This window comes from Pseudogymnoascus destructans, assembly GCF_001641265.1.
Source record: "Pseudogymnoascus destructans isolate 20631-21 unplaced genomic scaffold scaffold_21, whole genome shotgun sequence".
Lineage (NCBI taxonomy): Eukaryota > Fungi > Ascomycota > Leotiomycetes > Thelebolales > Thelebolaceae > Pseudogymnoascus > Pseudogymnoascus destructans.
Genome location: NW_020167540.1, coordinates 503,364 through 528,659, shown reverse-complemented (window position 1 = coordinate 528,659; position 25,296 = coordinate 503,364). Strand labels below are relative to the sequence as shown.

The 25,296-nt window shown below is 48.5% G+C and overlaps 10 protein-coding genes across 10 annotated transcripts; 5 read left to right on the top strand and 5 right to left on the bottom strand.

Annotated features, from left to right (window-relative positions):
• Window positions 1-339: 339 nt before the first annotated feature.
• CUL3 (cullin-3) lies at window positions 340-4,791 on the bottom strand. The gene is made up of 3 exons (XM_024471632.1): window positions 4,494-4,791; window positions 1,998-4,291; window positions 340-1,935 (listed from the first exon to the last, which is right to left on the bottom strand). The coding sequence occupies exons 1-3, from the start codon at window positions 4,539-4,541 to the stop codon at window positions 1,761-1,763; spliced, it is 2,517 nt and encodes an 838-aa protein (XP_024321176.1). The 5' UTR covers window positions 4,542-4,791; the 3' UTR covers window positions 340-1,760.
• Window positions 4,792-4,937: 146 nt separating this feature from the next.
• Window positions 4,938-5,859, top strand: VC83_08070 (uncharacterized protein). Its single transcript, XM_024471631.1, has 2 exons — window positions 4,938-5,392; window positions 5,488-5,859. The coding sequence occupies exons 1-2, from the start codon at window positions 5,057-5,059 to the stop codon at window positions 5,680-5,682; spliced, it is 531 nt and encodes a 176-aa protein (XP_024321175.1). The 5' UTR covers window positions 4,938-5,056; the 3' UTR covers window positions 5,683-5,859.
• Window positions 5,860-5,875: 16 nt separating this feature from the next.
• UTP20 (U3 snoRNP protein) lies at window positions 5,876-14,102 on the bottom strand. Its single transcript, XM_024471630.1, has one exon. It carries the CDS (start codon window positions 13,914-13,916, stop codon window positions 5,982-5,984), a length of 7,935 nt encoding a protein of 2,644 aa, XP_024321264.1. The 5' UTR covers window positions 13,917-14,102; the 3' UTR covers window positions 5,876-5,981.
• Window positions 14,100-16,126, top strand: VC83_08068 (uncharacterized protein). The gene is made up of 3 exons (XM_024471629.1): window positions 14,100-14,160; window positions 14,256-14,493; window positions 14,547-16,126. The coding sequence occupies exons 1-3, from the start codon at window positions 14,147-14,149 to the stop codon at window positions 15,936-15,938; spliced, it is 1,644 nt and encodes a 547-aa protein (XP_024321265.1). The 5' UTR covers window positions 14,100-14,146; the 3' UTR covers window positions 15,939-16,126.
• A 54-nt stretch (window positions 16,127-16,180) lies between these two features.
• VC83_08067 (uncharacterized protein) lies at window positions 16,181-18,977 on the top strand. Its single transcript, XM_024471628.1, has 3 exons — window positions 16,181-16,610; window positions 16,678-18,099; window positions 18,148-18,977. The coding sequence occupies exons 1-3, from the start codon at window positions 16,504-16,506 to the stop codon at window positions 18,329-18,331; spliced, it is 1,713 nt and encodes a 570-aa protein (XP_024321266.1). The 5' UTR covers window positions 16,181-16,503; the 3' UTR covers window positions 18,332-18,977.
• VC83_08066 (uncharacterized protein) lies at window positions 18,735-20,327 on the bottom strand (the record flags this gene model as incomplete). The annotated part of the gene is made up of 3 exons (XM_024471627.1): window positions 18,735-18,923; window positions 18,984-19,905; window positions 19,975-20,327. The coding sequence occupies 3 exons, from the start codon at window positions 20,325-20,327 to the stop codon at window positions 18,735-18,737; spliced, it is 1,464 nt and encodes a 487-aa protein (XP_024321267.1).
• A 752-nt stretch (window positions 20,328-21,079) lies between these two features.
• SLD5 (GINS complex subunit) lies at window positions 21,080-21,862 on the bottom strand (the record flags this gene model as incomplete). Its single annotated transcript, XM_024471626.1, has 3 exons — window positions 21,080-21,439; window positions 21,490-21,670; window positions 21,738-21,862. The coding sequence occupies 3 exons, from the start codon at window positions 21,860-21,862 to the stop codon at window positions 21,080-21,082; spliced, it is 666 nt and encodes a 221-aa protein (XP_024321268.1).
• A 166-nt stretch (window positions 21,863-22,028) lies between these two features.
• SWD3 (WD domain protein) lies at window positions 22,029-23,606 on the top strand (the record flags this gene model as incomplete). Its single annotated transcript, XM_024471625.1, has 1 exon — window positions 22,029-23,606. One exon carries the CDS (start codon window positions 22,029-22,031, stop codon window positions 23,604-23,606), a length of 1,578 nt encoding a protein of 525 aa, XP_024321269.1.
• Window positions 23,558-24,474, bottom strand: VC83_08063 (uncharacterized protein). Its single transcript, XM_024471624.1, has one exon. The coding sequence runs from the start codon at window positions 24,386-24,388 to the stop codon at window positions 23,771-23,773; it is 618 nt and encodes a 205-aa protein (XP_024321270.1). The 5' UTR covers window positions 24,389-24,474; the 3' UTR covers window positions 23,558-23,770.
• On the top strand, window positions 24,464-25,175 carry VC83_08062 (uncharacterized protein). The gene is made up of 5 exons (XM_024471623.1): window positions 24,464-24,667; window positions 24,726-24,745; window positions 24,815-24,880; window positions 24,938-24,986; window positions 25,042-25,175. The coding sequence occupies exons 1-5, from the start codon at window positions 24,659-24,661 to the stop codon at window positions 25,093-25,095; spliced, it is 198 nt and encodes a 65-aa protein (XP_024321271.1). The 5' UTR covers window positions 24,464-24,658; the 3' UTR covers window positions 25,096-25,175.
• Window positions 25,176-25,296: the final 121 nt, after the last annotated feature.

Below are 25,296 nucleotides of genomic sequence, written 5' to 3'. Positions count from 1 at the left end.
CCTTTCCTTAAGAAAGGGCAAGCAGACAATACAGTAAATCGACTATCACATACTTCCACGTCTTTTCCAAGCTTCCAAGCATTGATCTTGTTACTACTTGTTTCTGAAAAGTCAGTGAGGTGCTAACCTCTGACTTATCCCTGAGTTCTCAGACTCAACATTTGTTACAACTTGTCTAAACCACTCCACTATATCATACACCTGATTGCTGCGTTGTGGAATAGTCTAAGCTACGACCCTTGGGCTCTTTTTCTAAGACAGTGTGTTGTCTTAGTAAAATCATCCCTTCCTTGGGTGGCTAGATTCTCACATCTGGTGCACCCACCATTACAGTTGAGCAAGCAACATTACAAGCATCCTTTACTTCTTGGTATGTATCCTTTGGGTTTAGGCGTACGTGGCGGAGTATAAGGCGTTGCTCTGCTTCTGTATATGACTTTCCCCATCGTGTACAGGGTAGGCTCCTGCCTTCGGTGCATATTGAGTCAACGGCAATTGTATATCGTACAGTGCTTCGGTCAAGGTTTAGGTCGTGTGCAATCTTAGTAGGTGTTGCACCCTCTGACTGCCTCCCAATAATCTGCCCGCGTTGGTATGGGCTTAATTGGCCACCAGGCTGTCGATTCCCATCAATTGGAGCCAAAGCCCTCCGAGTTGGTGGCATAATTATGGTTGTTGTACAAGGAGGGGTGGGTTACGCGACGCGAGTTACGCGTCAAATTGGAATTCGGTTAATAGCAGTGGACACTTCCGTGCGGGGTTCATAGGGAAGACCTCCGCCTTGGCACCGTATCGCACGTGATCGTAATCCGCACGTGATGCTGCTCGTGAAATAGTGTTGAGTAAATTTTCTTCTCCCTTCGAGGCCTCTAGCCGTAAGGGCAGAGTTTTTCTGTGGTTCTACCTGTGGTCGCTTACTGTAGCCCCTGTATATTATAACAAATAGTTTCTGGGCTAACACCCGCCCTTTACACTCTCTCAACTTCCCCACACTGCACGATCGATGCATAGTCCAATATCCCAGCCACTCGTATGGCGATGTCTCAGAGTAGCGCGGCGACAATGCATGTTTCCACAACGGATATGTCCCACAACTGCATCCCGCTCCTGTGATACTGCGGGGGAGACTGCGGGGGAGATGCGGGGGAACGTGGATTGGGGGGAGAGGAGTAGATCCAGGTTCGTGGGAGCGTCTAGCCTTGTTGGAGTTTAAAATGCGTCCATCTTCACGCGTGTATTGCATTATTATTCATAATAACATCCCCTTGCTTTGAAGAATGTAGTAAAAATATTTGGGTATAGTCTGGTTGGTATAGCGAATCCATTCGGCCAACTATCGGGGAGACCTCACCAACTCTCCCTCCTCCTATCTCAGTCCCCAAATTACCAACCCCATCCAGGGAACACAAATAAAATAGTACTCCTATCGCGGATTCGAGGAAAGCATTTATCTCGCACGTATTTATGCCGCGATACTGTTTTTATTGGAGACCAAGCCAGGTTGTCCGGCTTCTGGCCACGGTAAAAGAACATGCAGAGAAATAGACACCTCCAATAAGGTTAGTTTGAAGAAGTCTGGTACTGGTTCTCGTACAGAGTACCTAAGGAGCTCCTCCCACCCCCGTCATATCTAGGATCCCCATGCTAACCCAACCAACCCATCTCTCAAACACCAAATCCCAGATGCCGACGCCCCAGCAATGCACCGCAAAGTTCACCGCCGATGGCCATGTAACTCCGTTCATTTGATTCCCATAAAATCATGCTAGGTACCTATATGTTGGCCTCTCGACATCCTCCATGCGCTCCAGGTATTCGCGCTCGATCAGACTCTCGATTCGCTTCTTGACCATGTTGAGGTCGGGGCGGAAGCGGCTCGATAGTTGAGTAATTACTTCGGTCAGGAGTTGTTGGTGCTCGAGCTGTTTGCGTTGCCTGAAAGTAATGTATTAGTAGAGTAGAGACTAAGATTTGAGTAAAAAGAACTTAGAACTTACTTCATAATGCGAACAATCGCAGCCTCGATCACGCCACCTCTCATCTCGTCGTTCTTACTCTCCGTCTGCTTCCTCTCCTCACTCCCCTCCACCTTGTTCATGCCCGTAGCAGTCGGAGCCTTGATCTTGACCGACTTGCTGGTAAACGCCGCATTGAACGAAAAGCGGTCACTAGGCTTGAGGGTCTTCGTAGGGGGATCCTTGTTCAGGACTTTGGCCTTGGGCAAAATCGCAAGCGCAGGCAAAATGCGCTGGAGATCCTTCACCTCGATGCGACTACGCTCTCTGATCTCCTCGAACGACAAAGACTCGCCTTCCTCGAGATCATTGAACAGCAGCAGGACAATCATGCCGACAGTTGGAACTGTGAGTTCGTGCTTGCGCTCGCGACCAAGGATGCCTTCCTTGCCTGGGATCTTCGAGAAAACGCAACGGATGTCGGCGGATCCGCTGAATGGGAGCCAGGTCAGCTGTCTTCCATTGTGCTTCTTCATGTAGAACTTCGTGAAGCTCTCTTGCAAAAGCTTGATCTCAGGTGGCCATATGCACTGCTGAACACGGCCGTCTTCCGAGCGTGCCTGCGCAGCGCCCATAACCTCCATTGGCCAGTGGTTTGTAGTCAAGACATTAATGCCAAGGTCAATCTGCTTCCTGTCTATTTTGCCTAGACCCTGAATATGCGTTCGGTAGTTCGAGGTCAGTTCGTCTGACATGGTCATATCCTTGAACATTCCTTCGAGTTTGGTCGTGAAGTAATTGCCAACTTCCTGCTTCATGCGAGAAATCATTTGCTTCTCTACTTCTGCGCTCTCTGACTTCCCATGCAACAGGCGGCGCGCGAGATGCTTTTTGTAGTAGCGCTCGAACATGTCCTTGTCCTGCACGTAACGAAGCAACGTAGTCGCCTTGTCGAGGACGGCGTCCACTTCGGCTTCGGTTTTGCCTTTAATGCCGCTCTTCAGGTTCACATCGACAAACAGCGAAATATATTCGGAGCTGCGATCGAATAGGTTGATGAAATCAGAGAAGCTCTTTGTCAATGCAGTCTGCAAGATCAGGTCGCTCTCGAAGCACTTCTCCCACATGTTCTCAAATTTATCTTTGAGCTGCAACACCCCGTCAACCCATCCGATGGCTGCTGCAGTTTGTTGAGCAGCCGGGTTAGGCGGTGGAACCCTGCCCTTCGCAGCTTTGTCGGCATCTCCAGCCGCCGGAGCCTTCTCAGAGAAATCGGTATTGGCGATGATATTGTTGATATCACAGCCCATTTCCATCACTCGTCCCTGTAGAGCATCGCGTAAGGCTGCTTTCTTCGGGTCAATACGGGAGACGTTCTGGTATAAAAGAGCAAGCTCATCAAATCGATCGTTCATGATCATTGACTTGACACCACTGCTTTCCAATTGGATGAATTCGTTCAAATGGCTTCCGATCATTTCAGTATCAATGACTTCCGCAATTTTCTGTGCGGTCAATGGCGAAATCGTAGTTCGGCATCTGTCAGCCTCTTCCATCAAGCGTTTCTGAGTTTGGCGGAGCCAGGTACCCGCATCTGATTCTCTCAATAGCATCATGCATTCTTTTTGATAGAATGCCCTGCTGGAGTTCAAGAACTTCGGCTCGAAAACGGTCAAGTAAAGCTTCTCGTTTTCGTCGTCTTCATCGGTCTCGTATAGTCCCTCCAGCATGTACAGGCAGGATCGGACCAAATTCTTGTCAATAACGTCGCCTTCGCGCTCCATCTGTATCATGTCGAGTAGAACGGAGTTGAGGATATCAAAAGTGCTGAGGTCAAGATCAGACTCCACCAGCTTAGAGCGCAGGATATGGTCTCTGAATAGTCCCATGCAAGTGGTGAAGATCGATGGCCTCCGGTTGTCCGTACAGTACACACGATCCATATACATGAGAACGTCACCTGTCATGTTCATGCAGAGAATGTGGTCTTCCCATGACGACTTGAGCCCCTTCAGGAACTTCTCGCCGGATATCGTCGTCTCGGTTGCTGTCGAGCTGGACCCACCGCCTACCGCCAGGCCTGTATGGTTTCTGGTGATCAGCGATCTGATCTTCGGCATAACCTCTTCGGCGAACCATTGTTCCTCGAACTCCTTGACACGCTCGTATAGCTTATCGCCATTCTTCTGTAGCACAATTTTGTACGCTAGGCGATATAGCTGTTCGAATGAGATCTGGGAGGCATTTCGTGTGTGGATTTCTCGGAGCGCAACACAGATTGCGTTCCAAATAGACTCGAAGTCATCCTGGTCGCTATTCTTGCCACTGAGAGCATGCTGTGACAATGTTAGTCTCCGTGTATCTAAGTAACAAGTTGTGAGCAACTGAGAAGGGAGACGTTGCTCATTACACTCGATCCAACCAGGCTTAGCTTTAGAGCTCGAGCAACTGCTTTGTCAAAGGCAGACGCCATAATGAAGTGTAGTTGGCGCAGTCGTTGAGGAGTGAATATGTGGGATAAACAACAAGTGAACTTACACGTCTTGGTGGGCGTATTTTACCGCCTCTACCACGGCCAGAAATCATGTTTCCTAATCAGGCCGTGAAGTCCGAAATTGATATTTCCCGTCACTTGGGCACTGGGCAACAGTCTCTTGATCTAGTGGCGGGGTAGTGAATCCTCAAAGATTTGGCACACAAAGGTCATTCTGCACAGATGAAGTATTCCAAAGCCAAGGCATAGAATGCCAGCCAACGGAGCTGGTCTTGGTGCGTCTGTTGTGAAGCTGCCCCGGTGAGAGTGGCAATAGACCACGGAAGTAGATCGATCTTAATGTCGAGATGGTGAACATCGTTCCGTTCTGACAGGCCCAGAAGCCTAAGATTCGGATTATACTTTATCCTAGCGTATAAGCCATGCGGCTGACATTGACTTTCGGAGTTGTAGGACTAGCGGCTTGGCGGGCAAGGAACCGCTAGTGATTTAAGGTTTCACATTTTATTGTCCCCCAAAACGTCATCCCAAGGGTTTGGTGTTGAATTTCACTATTTACTAACCCGCAATATTAACAAGCCGATAACTAACCTCACAACAAGTAAATATGTTGCCACGACAAGCCTCCTTTCGCCTTCTGCGGCGGATAGCCCTCCAAGACTTTAAGTCTACCCCCAGGATAGCGGCTTTCCAGAAACCGATCTCTCAGCCCCTCCACTTCTTCGCCACGCCCAGCCTGCGAAGCGCCATTAAACCCTTCGAAATCCCTCGCAAAACCACTGAAGTCCCGGCCGATCAGCCTGCTTACGAAATGACCTTTACCTGCAAGCCGTGCTCCACGCGCTCAACACATCGAGTCTCGAAGCAGGGGTACCATAAGGGGAGTGTGCTGATAAGCTGCCCGGGGTGCAAGAACAGGCACGTTATTAGCGACCATCTAAATGTAAGCTTAAGCACCACTTGATTATTATTTTTGCGCTGGGGATGTATAGACTACAGACAACTCATAGTATCCGACACTGACATGAAACTACACAGATTTTTGGCGATAAATCAATGACGATCGAGGATATAATCCGAGAGCAGGGCCAACTGGTTAAGAAGGGAACGTTGAGCGAGGATGGGGATTTCGAGATATGGGCCGATGGAACTGTGACCGATAGGCCCAAGCCTACAGGAGAAGGCGAAGGGGCCCAGACACAAGAAGTGGCAGCCCCCAGTGAGAAACTATAAGGCAACATGAATTTCACGGGTGATGATGGCGACTGTTTGAATAGGTGCAAGATATAACCACGATTGGCATATAATTCCCGGCATGTAGTATTATTGGAGGTTGTCACACATAGATTTGTAAGATAGGTTGTATAACACTTGTACGAGAAGCTGTATAAATCAACAATATAGTCAGGATATAGAACTACATATATATCGCAACAACTACAAACCCACATAATGAACTCTGTGCTCAATCATGTGCCATGCCTCCAGCATGTATAACTCCATACACCGCATAACATACTATATACAAGAGATTAAAAGCCCCTTCGCAAATCTCTATGCTCCATTCCCTTCTCCTTCCTCCTCTCCTTCTTCCTCTCCACCTTCTTCTGCTTATCCTTGCCAAACTTCTCAGGCTCCGAAACAGCCTCGATCTTGCGCTTGCTCGAACGCTGCTTTCGGCGCTCTCTGACACCATGTCGGACTTTAAGTAGCTGCTCCGTGTAGATAGATGTGCCGCACTTGATCTTCAATTGCTCCATGAGTTCCGTGCATTCGGTCTTGATATTCTCATAGTTGGACTTGAACAAATCGTCTGTTGAGTATGGAACTGGAATGTTTCGATCCGTCAAGTTGTGGAGTGGCAAGAGAATTGTCGCGAGGCAGAGCGCCAGAGTCTCAGCATCTAGCTTGGCGCAAAGCACCTGAGACAGCTTCAGAGCGGCAGTCTTGGGGACCAGTACTGCTGCTCGTGGCGGAGAGCTCTCGCGTCGTAGGATGAAAGAGATTCTTCCAAAGATGTAGTTGAGAGTTGTCAGCTTCTTCCCATCTTCGCGGACAGTTCCTTCTTCTCCTTCTTCGTTGTCGGAAACATCATCATCTGCCTGCGGTTTCTTCCATTTCAAGGAACTGGATGCGGCGATACGGCCTAGGAAGTTCAGGTTCTTGACAATCTCATTGGCGAGTAATTCCGTCAGCCCCGGAGTCTTGAACATGCTAGCAGTCCGATGGATGAGATCTCTAATATCGTCTGCATTCAATGACAGACCCTTGGATCCAACCAATGGCAGACCGGATAACCCAGACTCCATGTTGGCGCGTGCAAAGTCGGTGAAGTATACTCCCATCAACTTCGCCGAAGATAGCTTGACCCATGCGTGAGGATATGTCAAGCAAGTGCGTATCGAAGCCCACATATCAACTGCACCTGCAGCCAGTAGTCGTGCCGGGAACTTTTCACACAGTGTGGACGCCAATTGCAAAGCAGAATAGAGAAGTTCCCAGTCAGACTCCGTCCCATTTGAGTTCTTCAACGAGCGCTGGATACAAATTTGTAGCTCATTCACGTCGTTATCCGGCGGGGCATCTTGGGCTTCATAGTAAAAGCCGTAGCTTTGGAAAGCCAAACGTTGAACCGCGGTATTGTCTTCTTGTCTGATCCAGGATCTCAGGAGGTTCAAGAACGTGGTGATATGTTCGCTGTCGGCTTTGCGGAAGATTTCCTTGATAATTTCGCCAGCCGCCATACGGCACTTCTCGCTGTCATCGTTGGCGAGAACAAAAACGAGGGGCACGAAGCAGGTTGCTGAGACTTCCTGGATGAAATCGTTCGACGACTTGGAGAGTAAGAGGTGCAGCACTTCGAGAATAGAGAGTCTGCCTCCCTCTCGCTCGTAGTTAAGATTGGCAACGATAAATGCCAGTTGCTTCTGCCATCTGTTCTTCTTCTGCGGATACTCGCGGAGGAACTGGAAATAAGCACCCCGAGCTAGGTCTCTGGTATCCTTATCGTCGTTCGTAACCATTACTGTCCCGACGTAATCCATTGTATCGTAAACAACGGCGCTTTCAAGCTTCGAATCTAAAACGGCGCGCAGGAAATTGAACGTTACATGTCGGCGCTCTGGATCGGTCATGTCTTCCCTCAGCCTCGAAAGCAACCCGTCGACGGCCGAATCTTTAATTGGAACGTCGTTTCTGTCGCGGAGAATGACAGAGACAAGCTTCAGGCCAGCTTGGGAAACGTCAGATGTGGTCGATGAAGAGGCATTGATGCTCCTGAGAGCTTCAGCGGCTGCAACCTTGTACAGGTTGCTACCGTCATGCATCGCTTTCATCTGAACCTTGACAATTGTTGTAAGTAAACGGAAGGCAGAAATCTTGATTTCCTCTTCTCCTTGAACAATGGCGTCTCCGATTATTGGAACAAATCCGGTCAAATTGGATGCAACGCGAAGGTTATCATGCTTCTTCAACACCGCTCTCAATACGTCGAAAGCGAAGCGAATCAACTTGTAGGTGTAGACGGTAGTGCTGCCTTGGTTGCTGCCTCTTTTCGCTCCTTTCTGGATCAAGTACTTCTTCAAGCGGTAGTCTTCCTTGACCTTTGCCTGAGGCTTGTTGCTGTTGTACACATCCTGAATGACTTCGTAACAGAATATTAGACTGTCTCTGCTCTTCGCTGCACTGTTCTTCAATAGCCCTGAGCTAATTCGGTTCAAAAGCTCGTCGATTTTTCGGACCATCTCCAGGTTCAACTTTTCCTTCAGAAGAACCTGGATAGGGCGGACAAGGTCTGTAAGGCGGCTCAAAGTTGTGTTCGCAATCAACTCCATCGAATCCTGGGATTTGCTACTCCTCACTTCCTTCATTTTACTGACATATTCCTCTGCGTCCTTCTCTTGGCCAGTAATACCAAAGATATCGTCCATGATAATAGCCACAATCGAAGGAAGGCAGTAATCCAAGTCGCCAGGTGAGTAAAGCGGGATTGTAGCAACCAGAATGGAATGCATTGTGTAGGACAGAACGTGGAGTTGAGATCCACGAGCCAGAGCGCCTCGGAGTTCTTTCAGCACAAATCCAAAACAAGAAGGCCCAAGCAAGACGCAAATATCCGTCAACGTCTGGCGTGTCATATCACGGGCCTCTTGCGCTTTGCTTCGAAGAATTTGGCATATATTGGTAAGGACGGCGGGAAGTTTCTCGGCCATTTGATCGTGAGGAAGTAGTTTCAGAACCCTAACTGCGATGACTGCAACGGGAGTACGGAGACTGACGGTAGTTTCATCCTTGTGGTGTAGGTAGTCGATCAGCGGAGGCAAGATGTTCCCAGTCAAATCATCATAGAACTTTTGCTCTTTCGGAAGTGACTTCGCAAGGGTGGACAGTGATGGCTTGGTCGGTGCTGCGTCAACTTCCATCGCAGTATCGACTGATTCCGCATCTACGATACTGTGCTTTGAGTCTGCGGCAACTGCCAGTGACTCTATGACCTTGCCGAGAAGGCGTATAATTTGCTTCTCCAGAGTTGGCTTAGTGGCGATATATCCAGTGAATCGGCGCAATATAGCACGATACTGAGGCCAGTCTAATGACTCTGCCAGAATGCCGACGCAGGTTGTTGCTTCAGCAGCAAGATTGTGCGCGTCGTTTCCTTCGGCTCTGTCGAAAATAAAGTGCTCGAGAAGTGGGATGAAGAAGTGAGAAGTATTTTTACTGCTTATAAGTCCATCTTTTGAAGCCGTTGACAGTTGAGTCAGGGCGTTGGATTGCCTCCCCTTACCAGCAGCCAGAATGTTATTGAAGAAGGAACCTTCAAGCTCATCATCACCACGAAGAAGGGTATGCATATCATTGACCTCCGTCCAGTCAGGGTATGTTTTTACAACATGTGCCATAACCTTGACATACTCTCGGCGGATAATCTCCGATGCCTCACGAGCGCCTGAGAAAATGGCAGGCACTAGAATGGAGGACAACATATCATAGAATGTTGAACTTTCGGCTGCATCCATCGTTTTGGATGCGCTGTCCAAGAAGTTGCAAATTGCATCAGACGAATTTGAGGACAGAACACCGAACTCTTCGTCGTGTCTGATATAGTAAAGGAAGTTGTAGAGCAGAGGGCGCCACTGGTGAGCAGTAAATTGCTTTTCTCTCGGCGCCGATATCAGATTGAATGCTTTAAGTCGGCGATCATAATCCGGCTCGTCCAGTCGTCCTTCAGCAAATGAATTCAACGATACACAAAGTTCTGCAACTTCTTCAAGTACGGGATCCTTTCGAGAGTAGACGATTAACACGCTGGATAACACTTCTCTGCTGCTTCTGTCCCGGAAAAATCCAAAGAGCGAAGTTACAGTATTATAGACCCTGTCTTTGAGCTCACCGTCATCTTGAAGATCGTACAGCGGCACAAAGTGCTCCAGAACCAAAAGAAGCCCGCTCTTAGTTTTGGGATTAACTCTTCGGGTCGGCTGGTCAAGCAAGAAAGTGGTGATATCCACGAGATTGTGTGCCTGCGTAGATTGGGTAACGAATTGTGCAAGTCCGGAAATAGTTTCAACGCAGGCTTCGAGAAGGCCTTTGCTGATATCTTGCTGCCGTCTAAGAACATCCCCGACAGGCACTAAAAAGGAGTCCATATTCTTGGAAAGTAAGGACGTTTTAACGCGGCCAGTTAGATCTTCGTTTTCAGGAAGATCGCTCTTGGCGATACCAACCACGTTGTCAATGATACTCAGGGCGAACAGTCGGACCTGATCCTTGGACTTTGGCTGAGCTAAACACTCCGCTACAGTGACCAAGGTTTGATCGTCTTCACCAAGGAAGAGAACAGTCTTTGGTGACAGTGACCAGGTATATAAAAGCTGCAAAACCCCGGAAATGCTCTGTGCAGTTTCGATTGGCAGTTTCGCCAACCGCGGACTGATAAGTTCGCTCATTATGAGGTCTAGATATACCGACCAATCAAAAGCGGAGTCGTTGGTAAACATCAATACAAGACATTTAAATCCGGTCTGGCGGACAGATTTTAACAGCGAGGTTTGGCTAGTGAAGTCTTCCTCATCGTCGATCGAGTGGGGTGAGCGTTGGAGCTGGCGAGATGAGTACACCAAGCAGTAGAGCACTGCGGATAGTAATTGGCTAGTATAAGGCGACATTTTTGTGCCAAGCTCTTTCAAGGTGCCTTCCATCATATTCATGAAACCAAGTTGCTTTCGGATGCTTAGTATCTCCTTGTCGAATAGCTCATCTCGAGACTGGCTTATAACGTCGATGTCCTTTAGCTCCCCCAGGGCGATATACAAAAATGACCCGATATCCTCCACTGTCAGATTGCGTAATATGGTTAGCCTTGTGGCTAACATGCCCTGTCGACCGCTAGCTGCGCCCTTCTTTGAAATAGCTCGTCCATATAAAATGCGTAGGAGGATTGGCATGAGATCTTGCCGATGTTCAAACTGTATCCGGGAGTCTCCCTGGAGAAGAATTGTGAGCTCATCTTTAAAACGTGCCTCGTCGAGTAAGTTCAATAGGTTCTCTTCATAAGGCCTAACACTAGGAATTTTCCATGTCAGAATAGCTTTGAGGGCAGATTTCTGGATTTCCAGGTCTCCATTTATCAGAAGGCCGAGCAAAGCGTCGAATACTTCTGGTGACCTGAACAAAACTCTAGGGTTGTGGAACTTCTGCAAGAGATCTAGCTGAGATTTTTGATCTTTTCTCGTCCAATTGCTTATGTTGATAGGATCTTCATCTGACTGGTATGGCTCGCCCTCCTTATTCGCCCATGAAAGGAACATGGGAATAAATTGGCGTGAACGGCGCTCGGCGATACTCGTAACACTGGCAAGAACACGCAGTGCTTGAGCACGTGCCATAGGCGGTTGTGGAGCAACAAGTTCTTGCGATTCTTCAAACTGCCGGATCATAACGTCTCGGGCATCCTTGGCCTCGGTTTCAACCTCAGAGGCAAGCTTTCTCAGATTTATCAAGTTTGAACACTCGAAATCAGTGAGGCCAGCATTCTGAGCGTGTTCGACATTCCGTGCTGACCCATCCCACAATGCTGACGGAGCTTCCAGCCAACTAAATACGATTTCAGTAATGACATCTTCCTCTTTGGCCGTTTGGGCAATCTCGGAAAGAGCAGCACAAGCGTCTTCCCAAAGTTGCGCGAATTTGACAGTAAGCATGCCGAAGCAAAAGTGTGGGATTGCTCGGTATAAAATGCGATCAGATACATGGGTACGGTGGAGGGCGGCAAGTCTTCGGATATTCATAGAGGCGGACCGAGCAGTTTGCAAGTCCAGCGGCGTCTGTTCGATCAAAATCATGGTGGATATGGCGTCAGAGGCAACATTGGTGGATGCTGTATATAAGTGGTCCAGAAGGCGGAGAGAAAGAAGCCGCAGATCGTGAGAATTTGTCGATAAATTGAGGATGAGAGCTTCAATGAGTGAGTCTGCTTCTTCGCCTCCATTTGTAGACCATGGATCCGCAACAGGTTTGTAAGATGGCGATTGTTTCAAGCTCGTCAAATATGACAACAAGGCATGTAGAAAGCCAGGTAGGCGAGCGTATCTAGGAGCCGCTGCTCTAAGAAGAGGCTCCAAGGAGATATCCACCTCTCCAGCAGCTTTTGTCATGCGAGAAAATGCGTCAAATCCGCGGCCAGCAATAAATCTTGATTCTTCAGGTTCGATTGCTGAAGATGGTCGCAACGCAAGTTTTAGTTTTCTTTGGAGTATTTCTGCAATTCTCGCATTTGTCGAGGGATGGGCTGTCGTACAATCCATGATGGATAATAAGGCGTAGTATTTTGGTAGACAGCGGTCATGCCATGTTTTTGTGCCACTGCCGTATGAGGTTGGAGATGCCTGCTCAGGAAATGGCGATACTTCGAGCCTTTCGAACTTGCTCACCATTTGATCTTGCCATGATTGCGGGATATTGAAGCCATCTTTACTACCGGTGCTGCTGATAAATACTCCCGAAGAAACCATCTTGGGAACGAGAACACACAGTGTATCCTCATTTTCTTTGTCGGACCAATGTGTGACGATGAATTTTTGGAAATATGGCATGATAATGCTCCGGAAGCGCTCAACATCAACCTTAGTGAAGTATGAACAAAACATCAAAAACCAGCGGGCCAAAGGCTCTCTGACAAGTGAATCCAAGAACCTTGGCGCGTAAGGTATTAAAGCATCCATAGGCGAGTATTGAAGGGCCATAGATATAGTTAAGACGACGGATTCCCATATTGTGCGGTCATGATCATCGTATAATGAGCCTCTGGTGGTTCTGGAGAGGGCTTGTAAAATATCGGATATGCTGGAGAGGAAGGGTTTCCAGTTTGCAACTCGCGATCCCTTTCGGACACCTCCGATTACGCCTATAGCTTTCGATGGCAGCATCAGCTGCCTAAATGACTCTGGAGTTCGTGATTCCTCGAACGATTTGACAGCTGCCTCGGAGTGCATGAGAACTCTGTCGATTATCTCTCCCAAGGTATCTGAACTCGTATGGTGGACCAGACTAGTCAACACACCACAAATTACATCTCCCCAAGCCCAATATGTCTCTTCCGTCTCTTCAGAGTAGCTGTACTGTGCGAACATCGAGGCCAACGTCGCAGGGGCCGAGGAGTGGATCGCCAGCCCGTTGCCTTTCATCGACTCGGCGAACATAGTCATGATGCCATGATAGTAAAGCCCGTATTCACGAGTGCCAATTGATTTTTCCAGGTCAGTCTTTGCGTGACATATTATGACCGGTAGTGCCTTTTCGCGAATAGCTGGCGCACTTGCTTTTTTTATGAGAAAGCTTATCGCCTCGGCAGCAAAGCGAGCTATATGTGGCTGTTGTCGTTCCTTGCCCAGTAGAGGAGCCATAAAATCGTATGTAGGGCGCAGGTCCATCACAAGCAGCTTTGAGAGGTATTTGAACAGGAATGCCAAACAGGTAAAACTCCATTCAATCACCTCTACATCCTGCTTGGTCCCTGCGATGTCTGTAACCAACGACAATGCCCGGGCATAGAACTTTTCGAAGCGCAAACCGAGGTCATGGGCGAAGTCGGTCAAAAGTGAAAGCAAAGGTTCGATCGATTCCCTTTCTTTTGCCTCCAAAAAGTTGACCAGAAGGTCCATGATTTTGTCCTCGAAATGTAGAATTTGAGGCAAGCTGTCGCACATCGAGCTTACATCGTATGAAAACTGTATGAACCGCTCGGACATATTGAGTTCCTGCCATCGTTCCAACCCCACCTTAAAATAAGACGTTGTTGCCCCGAGATCCTCACTGTCGAGATCATGGCGGCGAACTCGTCGTAGAGGGTCGAGGGAGTTAAGTTTCGAGACTTTCGCGGTGAAGGACTCCCATCTATGATTTTTTGAGTGAGCCGTTCCCTTCTTCCCTTTCGAAGTCTTCACAATCCTTCCAGAAGATGTGGACGGCATCTTCGCCGTAGGTTTTGGTGGTCGTCACTCTGGTTGGTGATGTGAGAGGAACCTTAAAATCTTATCGAGAATATCCATGTTATCAATTTGAATAATTTTGAGGCGGTGAGCTACACTTGGCGTTTCTGCCGGCTTAAAACCAAGCTTCCACCAAAGCGTCTCGTCACGAAACACGCTTTCCACCTGCCAATGACTCTGGTTTTCTTTTCATAGCCATTGTTCAAGTCAATATGGCTTCAAAAATGTAAGTTATTATCAAAGTTTAGCCCCATTTGAAAACAAATCTCCCCGACATCACTCCTACGTCACGATTCAGCAAAACTCACTTTTTCTGAATAGTATAGTCGTCGGCGCAGTCCAAGGGCAACTGCGATCAGCCTTCTCCAAGATCGGCACCCTTCACGCGAAGAACAGTTTCACTTTCGCAATTATATCTGGGGAGCTTTTTGCCGAGGATGACGATGAGGTTACAGACTTGCTAGACGGAAAGATCATCGTCCCTCTCCCCACGTATTTTACGGTCGGACGGAGCCAGTTCCCCCAGCGGGTTGTCGATAAACTCGCAAAAGTTGATGAGGTGAGTCGGTTCTAATTATATTCTGATATGTGGCCATAGCTGATAATTGCCAGCTCTGCGAAAATCTTCACTTCTTGGGAAAGCGAAGCACAACGAAAACATCCGAAGGAGTCCGAATCGTTGCTCTTGGGGGTCAATTGGATGACACAATCATTGGAGGCCTATCAAAAGAACAGTACCTTCCGTTTCATACTGTGGATGATGCCAAGGCCCTCCGTGGAGCGAACACTGCCGACATTCTATTGACAGCTTCTTGGCCGTCTTCTATTCGCACTGGCTCCAAGGTGCCGATTCCAGAGGCCGGGGTTGAACCAACAGGCAACGACCATATCTCACAACTTTGCGCGGAATTGAAGCCCAGATACCATTTCTCGTCATCGCCCACCTTTTACTACGAGCGTGAGCCATTCTTTCACACACCAACCGAGGACGCCCCTGATTTCCGACCCCTCACCAGATTCATATCTCTTGCCGCTCACGGCAACCCCAACAAGCAGAAATCAATATCTGCATTTAATCTGCGAGCGACGGTGGATGTAACTGCCCCTCTTCCGCTTGGCGTGACAGCTTCACCTTTCTCTCCAAAAGCACCAGGAGGCAGGAAGCGAGCAGCGCTGGAGCCCGAACCCTATTCCCGATTTGCACCGGATGATGGCAACCACCATCGCCACAAAAGAGGCCGAAGAGAAAGACAGCCCCCGCCAGGACCAGATACGTGCTTTTTCTGTCTGTCGAACCCGAATCTTGCCACCCATCTCGTAACATCTATCGGCGAAGATGCATACACAACAACCGCCAAGGGTCCACTGACTACATCGTCAATGAATGCGGCAAATGGCCTCGATTTTCCAGCTCATATTCTTATTATCCCATTGAGCCATGAGCCCACATTGGCACGTATTGATCAAGAGGGGCGCCAAAAGACATACACGGAAATGAACAAGTACAAGAGGTCACTTCAGCAAATGGTGGCAGCTAGGAGCGATGACAAACTTGGTTCCGTTACGTTTGAAATTAGTCGTGGGAATGGTGTTCATACCCACTGGCAGTTTATTCCCGTTCCGGCCGAGCTTGTTTCTAAGGGATTGGTTGAAGCAGCCTTTAAAGTTGAAGCAGAGAACATGAAGTACCCTTCTTTTCAGAATAGGGATCCTGGCCTTGGGGAGGGAGAGGGAGATTTTTTCCGGGTGTGGATTTGGTCGCCATCGGAAGAAAACGGCGCTCAAGGACAATCAAAGACCATCACCATGCCCTTCGATGACACCATGAGATTCGATTTGCAATTCGGGCGAAAGGTGCTTGCGAAGTTGCTCGGTCTGGAGAAGAGGCTGCAGTGGAGAGATTGTGAGCAGACAGTTGATGAAGAGAAACGTGATGTCGAGGCATTTAAGACGGCGTTCCGCATCTTTGATTTTACGCTCGAGGATGAGGCGAAGAAGGAATGATACCCCCCGCTGGCGCTCAATTACAGGAGTATAGGAGCCAGTCTGCTTTAATCAACATTATTACGCCGAAGGGGACCAGCACGCGAGGATTGTACTTTCGAGGGGAATAGGGAAAGATAGCGACAGGGAGAGCTGCAGGGAGAGCGACGAGCGGTGCGCACTCCGGTTGTAGGGCGCGTAGTCGGGGCCGTTGTTGGGGGGCGAGGGGGGGTGGATGTTCTGGTTGCTGCTGCAGGCGGTGCAGGCGGTGCACGGCCACCCGTTGATGAAGGCTCAGGCACTGGGTGGATTTGAGACCAGTATGCTGCATATATGGAATATCACATTAACCAATGCAACTTGAGCTATGGTTGAGGATAGTCACAGCAAACCAATATTAAATAAACGTTGCTTTCCAATTCGTTTTTTGGAGTCGCTTTCTATACTGATCGCACATGGCCGGTCATCGTTTTGGTACTAACCCCACCCCACTCTGACCTGGGGTTCGGGGATCGTCATAACCGTGCCAATACCGCCATCATGAACCATTCTCTTCTCAACAACCTTACACTTTACGCCGTTCATAATGGCTCTTTCAAGCGATGAGGTTGTCACGATTGACAACTTTGAGTCCAAACTGGCAAAGTTTAGCGCTGATGGCTGTGGTCTCTTTGGCCTCGTAGACATGGGAAGGTAACGCCCTCCCACTCCTCCTCATCTTCGGATACTTCGACGAGCTCAAATGTCTAAAACCACCTAGCAATGGCATTCGATTCTCCATATCAGACCTCACACCGCCAAACTCGCGACATTTGCCTTGCATATACGGCGAGCGCGCCGGTATCTCCCTGTACGATGCGCTCCACGAGTCCAAACCCGGCTCTGTGCCGTTCGTGTTTTCACCAGAGATTATCGACAAGGTCTCTAAGACTCTAGCAAGATTCTCCTACATTTGCACACAATACAAAGTCCCAGAGAACCAGATCAGCGTTTTTGCGACGGAAGCCATGCGCACTGCAAATAATCAGGATGAGATGGTCGGCGCAATTCATGCAGCGAGCGGGTTGGGTGTGCAGATACTTAGCCCAGCTATGGAGAGCATGTTTGGCGCTATGGGAGCACGCTCGGCGTTCGAACACGTAGACGGTCTGTTTATGGACCTTGGTGGAGGGAGTGTACAAATGACATACCTGGACTCGAAGAGCAACGGATACGAGACACTAGCTGCGCAGAACGCGAAGAGTATGCCCTATGGCGCTGCAAAATTAACGGATACTTTGCGAGTGGAAGAGGAGGGAACAACGCAGAAGCAGCTGAGAACTCAGATGAGGGACACTTTTGAGGGAATGAAGAAACAGTTCGCAGGACTTAGAGAGCAGGCTGAAAGCGAAGAGGGAATTTCGATATACTTTTGCGGCGGGGGCTTCAGAGGTTATGGAAGCATGCTTCGCCACACTCATGAAATTCAGCCATATCCGATTCCAGGAATTGGTGGCTTTTCGGTTTCCGGCGCCAGCTTCGAAAACTGGGAGGCAATGCTCAAGGAGAACGATAAAGATGGCAAGATCTTTGGAATGTCCAAGCGCAGGCGGGAGCAATTCCCTGCCATTGCAATGGTTGTCGGGGCTCTTGTTGAAGCAGTACCAAAGATAAAGCAGGTCACGTTTTGCAGCGGTGGAAACAGAGATGGCGTGCTGTATATGAAGCTACCGCCCCCTCTCCGGCAGCAGGACCCTCTCCCTCTGTTGCTTGGTAGCTCAGAATCTGTTACAGATGCCTCTGTAAGCGCCGCTGTGCAGCTGGTGAGGAGCGCCCTCCCCAAGGACTCCCCGAGCATATTTACATCAGGACTTCTCGATTACGTTGTTCGGAACACCTGGACTCATCTGGGCAATTCCGATGACCAGAATGCTACGAGGTCATTGCATACTACAATATCAGGAGCTATCGCTAGTCTTCCGGGGCTGACGCATGAGGTCCAAGCTATTATCGCGGTAACTTTGTGTACTAGATGGGGCAACGATCTTGGCCGAGCGGATAAAACCGTCCTTGAAAACCTTAGACTCCTGGTCGGCAAGAACAACAGCTTTTTCTGTGATTACGTGGGTGCTATTTTGAGGTTCCTGGTTGCTGTGTCTCCAGCGTATCCAACTGATCCCCTGACACTCAAAGAATTGCTTAAGTACGTTAAGCCCCTCAGTTCAAATATCTTTTCTTAACAATATTACAGATTTAACCCTACCCATTCTACCACTCTCGGAAACAAAGGTAAGAAATCGGGCATCAAGCTTCAGATAACACCGAATCCGCTGGGCCGTCTATGGATAGAAACTGGGAAACTGCTTGATCTCTTCGATGGTTTAGGGAAAGGGCTGAGTAATGGACTTCGTGTGGAAGCAGAACTTACTGATTGAATGCCCAAGTAATGGTGGAAGCCATATGATCACTTACACGTGTCCAGGTAATATTAACGGCATTTTTGGTTGACTGCAAAGATGTACTGGAATATCTAGGCTTCGTATGCCATTCTACATTTAAATTCGATGGGGAGCAGAAATGGCGGCCAAACATGGGTTGGGCCATGTCACTGCGAATAATACCAGATACATATCCCATACAAATCATGTCTTTCGTGAGAAGTTGAGATATAAATTAGTGCAATTATATTCAGCCAAGACTAGACATGACCAACTAGTGTTGCAAGTGCAATTCACCGAGCTACAGATTGTTGAACATTCGTCCCATTTGTGCCTGGTCGAATTGAGAACTGATAGGCCCTGTCACAACATATCGGCTGGCCTATCCAAGAGCTGCTCTCTAATAGAGGTAATGAAGCAAGCCAGCAAGTGCGCCTCTCTCTTTTGCAATTTGCCGTGGGAACTTTCTCTTGCTCCCTCCATTACAGTACTTGGCCAATGCCTTCTGACTGGGGAACCTAGTCGCGGGAAAACCCGTCTTAATCTGATGGAGAAACTGGTAGATATTGACATAAATCTTCTTCGTTTCCTATTATGCATTAGAAAACAACCAAAATAGGGTGCGAACAAAGTGCCAGGAGCTGCTTACCATTTTGCACTTTGTGATAGAGCTGGGAACGGGGTTGATACCAAGGTCCCGACAGAGTTTCTGCCAGTTTTCAAGCTTGTGAGTATCAGGAAAGTAAGCATTGAATTCTTCCTTCGCTTTTTCGGCACGGGATTTGTTAGAACGGCCTTTCTGAGCACCATCCTTTGGAGCACCATCTTTTCCAGCACTGCCTTTCTGAGGTCCAGTTTTCCGAGCACCGTCCTTTAGAGGGCTGTCTTTTGGAGCACCATCTTTTGGACCACTGCCTTTTTGAGAACCATCTTTTTGAGCACGATTATGGCCGTGTCTGGGCTGCTTTCCGTCTGATACCTGGCGGCCACCCACCACTCCGCCCTCGGGTTGACCATGGTTGTTGCCCGTTTTCAATCTGCCTTTGAATTGAAGAGCATACTGGGAATCATCATCCGCTGAAGTAAACCCACACATGGAGAACGAACTATCAGTCGAAGTTTCGGTGTCGTTTTCGTTCTCGATATCAAAATGCTTCTTGAATGTCCTGAACTCCTTGCTTCCTTGCTGTAACCCGCGAGCGGCACAACTCTCTTCAAATCTCTCCAGTTTCTCAATGGCGATATCATCTCCCGATTTAAGAATGTGATCTCTTGAGGATTCATATTCGAAAAATTGGCGTCGATAGTTTTTGTAACTATTCCTTCCTTTGATGAGTCTAAGGGAAAGGGCAAGTTCCTCAAATCTTACTTCCGCTTCTAGCACTCGGGCAGCAGATGCTGACACGGCGCCATCAAGCCGGGCTGCGGCGATCTTGTTGCGCAAGCTCTTCATGGTGGCACTCTCATTGTCAGGCTGAGAAGATGCAGCTTCAGGGGTGCAATGGTTCGTTTCCTGTGCCATGTTCTTGGTAGAAGAGATCTTCTCGTGCCCCGTTGTGGATTTCAAGGCGCTGGTGAGCAAGATTCCTTTTTTTTGGAAGAAGTTGTTATAAACTTAGTTGTAACTTGGGCTGTCGTACTTCAGACCGCAGACAAGTGCAAGAGCCTCAAACTTGAACGTCTTATTCTTGTCTTTGACATTTCTTGCATTGGAACAATATTCCTGCGCGTTTGTGGCGTATTCTGCAGTGAGAAATTTGCGGAGCAGTCGTTTGTAGCCAGGTTGGCCTGGAAGGGTGCCTGCAGCATTAGCCAGAAGTTGGAATTTCGATTCCAGATCTTCAGTCGCCTGGGGTTGGCTATTGCTGTCTGCTTTTTCCATTTTCGGAATACGATTTTGTGATCCACGAGTTTCGACGAGTGTTGCATACTCGGCCTCAAGGCGTTTGGCTGTTGGGTCTCCACTGGCAACCTTGTCGTTGACAACCTTCATCGCGTCCATGAAGAACTTAGCTTTGCATTTATTGTATGCTTCTTCTCCTTCCTTTAACCCACGGGACGCAATTAACGCGTCAAACCTGGCGTTGGTTCCCCCATGGTTGTGACGGTCATGGAGTTGCAATTAATTGTCTAGGTTCTGCTCTCACATATAAATATTATGCATAGAACAAAGGAGTTTGCTTGATAGGCGCTTATGGAAACTCACGGATAACTGAATATCAACCATGGGCTGCTTGGAGATTGTGACTGGCATGTTGAACAAGAGAATCTAGCAATCCTCAGTTATAATTGCTACGTTTTCACTCCATAGTCTTTCAATATACTTTCTTTCATTCTATAGTCTTTCCATATACTGCCAGCTCGTAATAAAAGCATGTCTCTCTACAAGCTGGCTATATCGACAAACAATAATAGCCGTAAACCTTGATCTCGTTAATCAAAACTCGTGATCTGGCTCACATTGCCCGCTGGCATTCCAACCTTCGACGTGTTCCGTAACAGTGGCAGTTTACTCTGTCACTCGGGCAAGAGCTCAAGATCCTTTGATATATTTAGCCCATCTCAAACTACAACATGGAGATCAGACTCTAATCTCTCAAGCCCGCCGTCTTGAATAACTTAGTGCCTTCCGTTTCAAAAGGTGACCAAACAACGTGCTTATAGGCAGTATCTGAGAACAAGAAATCGCAACCAGGGCAGGAATCGCATGTTGCTCCTTTCTTGGAAACATTGAAATCCATTCCGTCAAACAAGTTCCGCATCCCCGCTCAGCACCAAAGGCTTTACATCCGCCCACCTGGAAATCAGCACTTCTCCGGCCAAAGCTTCCACCATATCTTCTGCATTTCCCCCTTGAGTTCCAACAAGACAGTCTTTCAGGGCCCTGATAAAGACTGCTGTGTCAAGTTCAGGAGCGTCAACCATGCTAATTCCACCCGCGGTATCATCTAGATTCCTTAACTGGGGAGGAAATGACTGCAAGAAAGACAAAAGATAATGCTCGTGGAGCAGAGCTTGATGGCGTGTCGCAAATGAAATCTCCGACGGCGAGAGTCGTGACCTAAGAGAGGGCGAAGATAGATAGTGAAGTGTGTGCTTGTCAATCTGCAAAGATGTTTAGTATCAAAAGTTAATAAAGGCACAACAATATATACCTTGGCAAGCCTTGCTCTCAAAAATCCCCGCACCAAGTACTTCCACCTCTCTAGCTCAGTTTGGATGATAACGAGACCAAAATTTGTCTTGGGGTCCACGTCGCCGGTCATGACTTCGACCTTCTCGATTTGCCTCTGAATTTTCTCGTTGGCTCTTTGGATCAGGCCATTAGACGGCCAACTAGAAAGCATTCGTTAGGATCCAATTTTGATATTTCCCGAGCGTAGTCACGATGTATGGTACATACTCCAACAACTCGGGAGCTGAACGTTCAGCAACCCATGCCCTGGTCAATGCCTCCAAATCTCCATCATCGCCAGGCGCAGAGTAATCCTCGGGGTCTGCCTCTCTCAGAATATCATCAATATCCATTGCAGGTGCTTTTTAGCTATGCATCACGTTTGTTGCTGTCTTGTGCTGCATATCTGTAGACGGGCTTAGTCGCGCCATAGACGCAAGAGACGGTACTGCTCGCTTGAAGCGCGCCGCGCGCATCAGGCTGAGCCTCTCCTCGACATTTACAAATGCAACGCCCACAATGTCCGATGACGACTCATATGCCACCACGCCTGTAGATACGGAACGGTCTGTGAAGAGGCGACGACTTTCCAACGATGATAAGGCTACACCGAGATACAGCTTCCCAGACGAGCTTGTCGTAAATGGCGACGAACATCACCAAACCGCAAGTAGGGACTCGCGCATGAACACCAATAAAGGCAATACAAGCCGGCGCAAAGCCGCCGCAGAATCCAGCCCTGATAGAAGTCCAAGCCATGATGAGTTAGCTCATACTTTCTACGCCGATGAAGAGGACATTGAGAGCAATCATGACCACCAAAGCCAGTCCGAATCTGTATCGCCTTCCCAGACACCGAGTTCAACGGAGATCCACGACAACAATGAAGAGGCAGATTTAAAGAGCCGAGAGGAGCCATTACAAGTTCGATACAGGCTTAAGTACGAATTAGATGCTCACGAGAGAGGCATCTCGCAAGTGGCGTTCTCACCAGACGGACAGTGGATCGCAAGTGCCTCTGCAGATGCAACTATAAAGATATGGGAAGCATCAACAGGGAATCTTGTCCATGAATTGAGAGGACACCTTGCCGGAATATCGACGGTTTCATGGAGCCCTGATTCACAGACTATTGCGTCTGGTTCTGACGATAAGACGATACGGCTATGGGACGTGACCACCGGAAAACCGCATCCAAAGCCTTGGAAAGGCCACCACAATTATGTTTATTCAATAGCATTTTCTCCCAGGGGGAATGTCCTTGTCAGTGGCTCATTTGACGAAGCCGTCTTTCTATGGGATGTCCGCGCAGGGCGCCAAATGCGAAGCTTGCCGGCACACTCCGACCCTGTCGCTGGAGTCGATTGCATTCGAGATGGGACATTGGCTGTTTCTTGCGCTGGCGATGGGCTTATTCGGATATGGGATACCGCATCTGGCCAATGCCTGAGAACAATAGTTCATGAAGACAATGCCGGTGTTGTGAGTGTGAAGTTCTCACCAAATGGAAAACATGTTCTTGCATGGACACTCGATGGGTGCATACGGCTTTGGGATTACTTGACAGGCCTTTGCAAAAAGACTTATCAGGGCCACGTGAATAACAGATACAGTATCTCCGGGGCATTCGGTATTTACGGCTCCGAGGCGTTTATTGTGTCTGGAAGTGAAGATGGAAAGGTAGTCTTTTGGGACACAAAGAGTAAAGAGATTCTTCAGAAGCTTGATGCACACGACGGAGTTGTGCTGAACGTTGATACGCACCCAGCGAGTGGTAGGATTGTCAGCTGCGGGCTAGACAGCAAGATCAAGGTATGGATCAATGAAGGCGACGAGGAAACGTCCAATTCCTTGTTGAATGAATCGGACAAGCAACACGGCTCAAGGTCCGAAGATTCATCCACTGGGATGGGAGGTTTCCAAGATGAGGGTGCTGCCAAAGATGGAAGCAAAGAAAGTGGAGGGGGTGCAAACGGGCTTGTCGACGTAGATGCAGGCGAGCAGATCACAGCTGAAGAACCGATGGATGTTGAAGTTAATATGGAAGATGATACCCTGCAAGAGCTTCCTTCTAGGCCGAAGGATGAGTTACTTTAGCGATTAAAATATTAGCTACATATAGGCCAGACTGACACCCACGTGTGATTGCATGCTCATCTTGGTCTATGTCATTTGACGCCAACCCAGTTTATAACACCGAAACCTAGCAAAAATATGCCCAACGCCCTCATAAATGTGACATAATTTAGAACTCAGAGTGATCATTTTTCCGCCTTCGCCTCGACTTCTTTGGGTTCTCCTTCTGGACCGAAACCAAGGGCATCCAGCTCTCGGATAAGCTCGTTGATCTTGATCACCTTCGCAAATTGCTCCGGAAGCAATGCCGCACCACCTTCCTTCTTTTCCTTCAAATCTTTCGCCTGCTTGAGCTTCTTCTTCAGGTTCCGTGCCTTCTTTTCTCGTTCGGCTTCTGGATCTACAGCCTCTTCCGCTGCAGCTTCGGGTTGGTTGGTGGCGGGTTGTCTCCAGTTTGTTTCCGTGCGGGCTTCCGTCTCAGGATTGGTAGAAGACGACAACGCAGTGGCAGCAGCCTTCCTTCTTGCCTCTCGTCGTTTCGAATTCTTATTGCTCGCAGCTGCGGACTCGGGTTCCTCCTTCTTTAATGCAGCCGCACCGGGTACTCCACCCTGTCCCCTGGCCCGAAAGCCCGCAGCCGTCTGGTTCTTGTAAACTTCAACATCCTCCGGAGGCTTATAACCGGGCCGAATCTTGATTTCTTTGCGCTTCGAGCCGTCAGCTCGTGTGGACGAGGGAATATGGCGGTCTCCAGATTCGCCCTGAATAATCCCAGCTTTGGAGGGAGTCGGAACAGACGGCATGGTATCTTATACCATGAGCGAACGCATACAATGAAAATTAGTATTTAATTCTTTATTGTACAGCGATATTTACTGGTCCGGAATAGTTGTGCCTGATCTTCAAACTAAAAAGTTTTAGAGCACGAGGCTGCGCTGTTAGATCAGGAGCCAATCACAAGCCCGGTAATACCCGGAAGCAAAGAAGTCAATGGCCGAACATCTTCACGACAACAGCTTCTACAGCCTCTCTTGTCCACATAACCTATTGAACGCAACGCTTCAAACGTCACAATGTCGGCTGTGAGTATTAAACCGCGCAAATTTACAAATGGGCAATAGCTAATGACTCTGTTCACAGATCGGAAAGAACTTCTACAAGCAAGTCCCCCCTCGCGATGCCCGTGAATCAGCAATTGAATCGAACCGCCTCTTCTAACACACGTCTAGCCTCTTCGTCCGCAGGAATTATGTCTTCCTCGGGACGGTCTTCGCCGGCGCTTTCGCTTTCGAGATGTGAGCACTCCCTGGAATGTGGACGGCGAATTACAACAACTGCTAATGGATGGGCAGGACCTTCGACTCTGTTACAGACTCGCTCTGGGATAAGATCAACAAGGGCGTATGTTACTACACCACTCCGGGCATTCTACGGCAGTAACTAATAACATTTACAGAGACAATGGAAGGACATCCGTGCAAAGTATGTCGAGGCAGGCGACGACGAGTAAAGTCGAGCCAATGGGGGACAAGCAAGGAAGGAATCGATAATAGCGAACAATAGACTGTGAAGCGAGTAGACTTGGGGATCGAATGTACAAATATTGCATTGCGTCTATTGGCAAACTTTCTCAAAATCTGCATCCCCCATGGCATCGGAATAGAGATTACTGACTTTGAACTGATGCGGCCCCTCAGAGGCTCAAATGGCA

Bases quoted from the DNA above. Each gene is read 5' to 3' on its own strand.
- VC83_08062 (XM_024471623.1), top strand. The intron at 24,881-24,937 runs GTGAGCACTCCC...ATGGATGGGCAG, and splicing joins GGCGCTTTCGCTTTCGAGAT to GACCTTCGACTCTGTTACAG. The intron at 24,987-25,041 runs GTATGTTACTAC...TAACATTTACAG, and splicing joins GGGATAAGATCAACAAGGGC to AGACAATGGAAGGACATCCG.
- VC83_08063 (XM_024471624.1), bottom strand. From the start codon at position 24,388: ATGCCGTCTGTTCCGACTCCCTCCAAAGCTGGGATTATTCAGGGCGAA.
- CUL3 (XM_024471632.1), bottom strand. From the start codon at position 4,541: ATGATTTCTGGCCGTGGTAGAGGCGGTAAAATACGCCCACCAAGACGT. The intron at 4,292-4,493 runs GTAAGTTCACTT...ACATTGTCACAG, and splicing joins AAATACGCCCACCAAGACGT to CATGCTCTCAGTGGCAAGAA. The intron at 1,936-1,997 runs GTAAGTTCTAAG...CATTACTTTCAG, and splicing joins GCGATTGTTCGCATTATGAA to GCAACGCAAACAGCTCGAGC.
- VC83_08067 (XM_024471628.1), top strand. From the start codon at position 16,504: ATGGCTCTTTCAAGCGATGAGGTTGTCACGATTGACAACTTTGAGTCC. The intron at 16,611-16,677 runs GTAACGCCCTCC...AAAACCACCTAG, and splicing joins GGCCTCGTAGACATGGGAAG to CAATGGCATTCGATTCTCCA. The intron at 18,100-18,147 runs GTACGTTAAGCC...ACAATATTACAG, and splicing joins ACACTCAAAGAATTGCTTAA to ATTTAACCCTACCCATTCTA.
- VC83_08070 (XM_024471631.1), top strand. From the start codon at position 5,057: ATGTTGCCACGACAAGCCTCCTTTCGCCTTCTGCGGCGGATAGCCCTC. The intron at 5,393-5,487 runs GTAAGCTTAAGC...GAAACTACACAG, and splicing joins TTATTAGCGACCATCTAAAT to ATTTTTGGCGATAAATCAAT.
- UTP20 (XM_024471630.1), bottom strand. From the start codon at position 13,916: ATGCCGTCCACATCTTCTGGAAGGATTGTGAAGACTTCGAAAGGGAAG.
- VC83_08068 (XM_024471629.1), top strand. The intron at 14,494-14,546 runs GTGAGTCGGTTC...GATAATTGCCAG, and splicing joins AACTCGCAAAAGTTGATGAG to CTCTGCGAAAATCTTCACTT.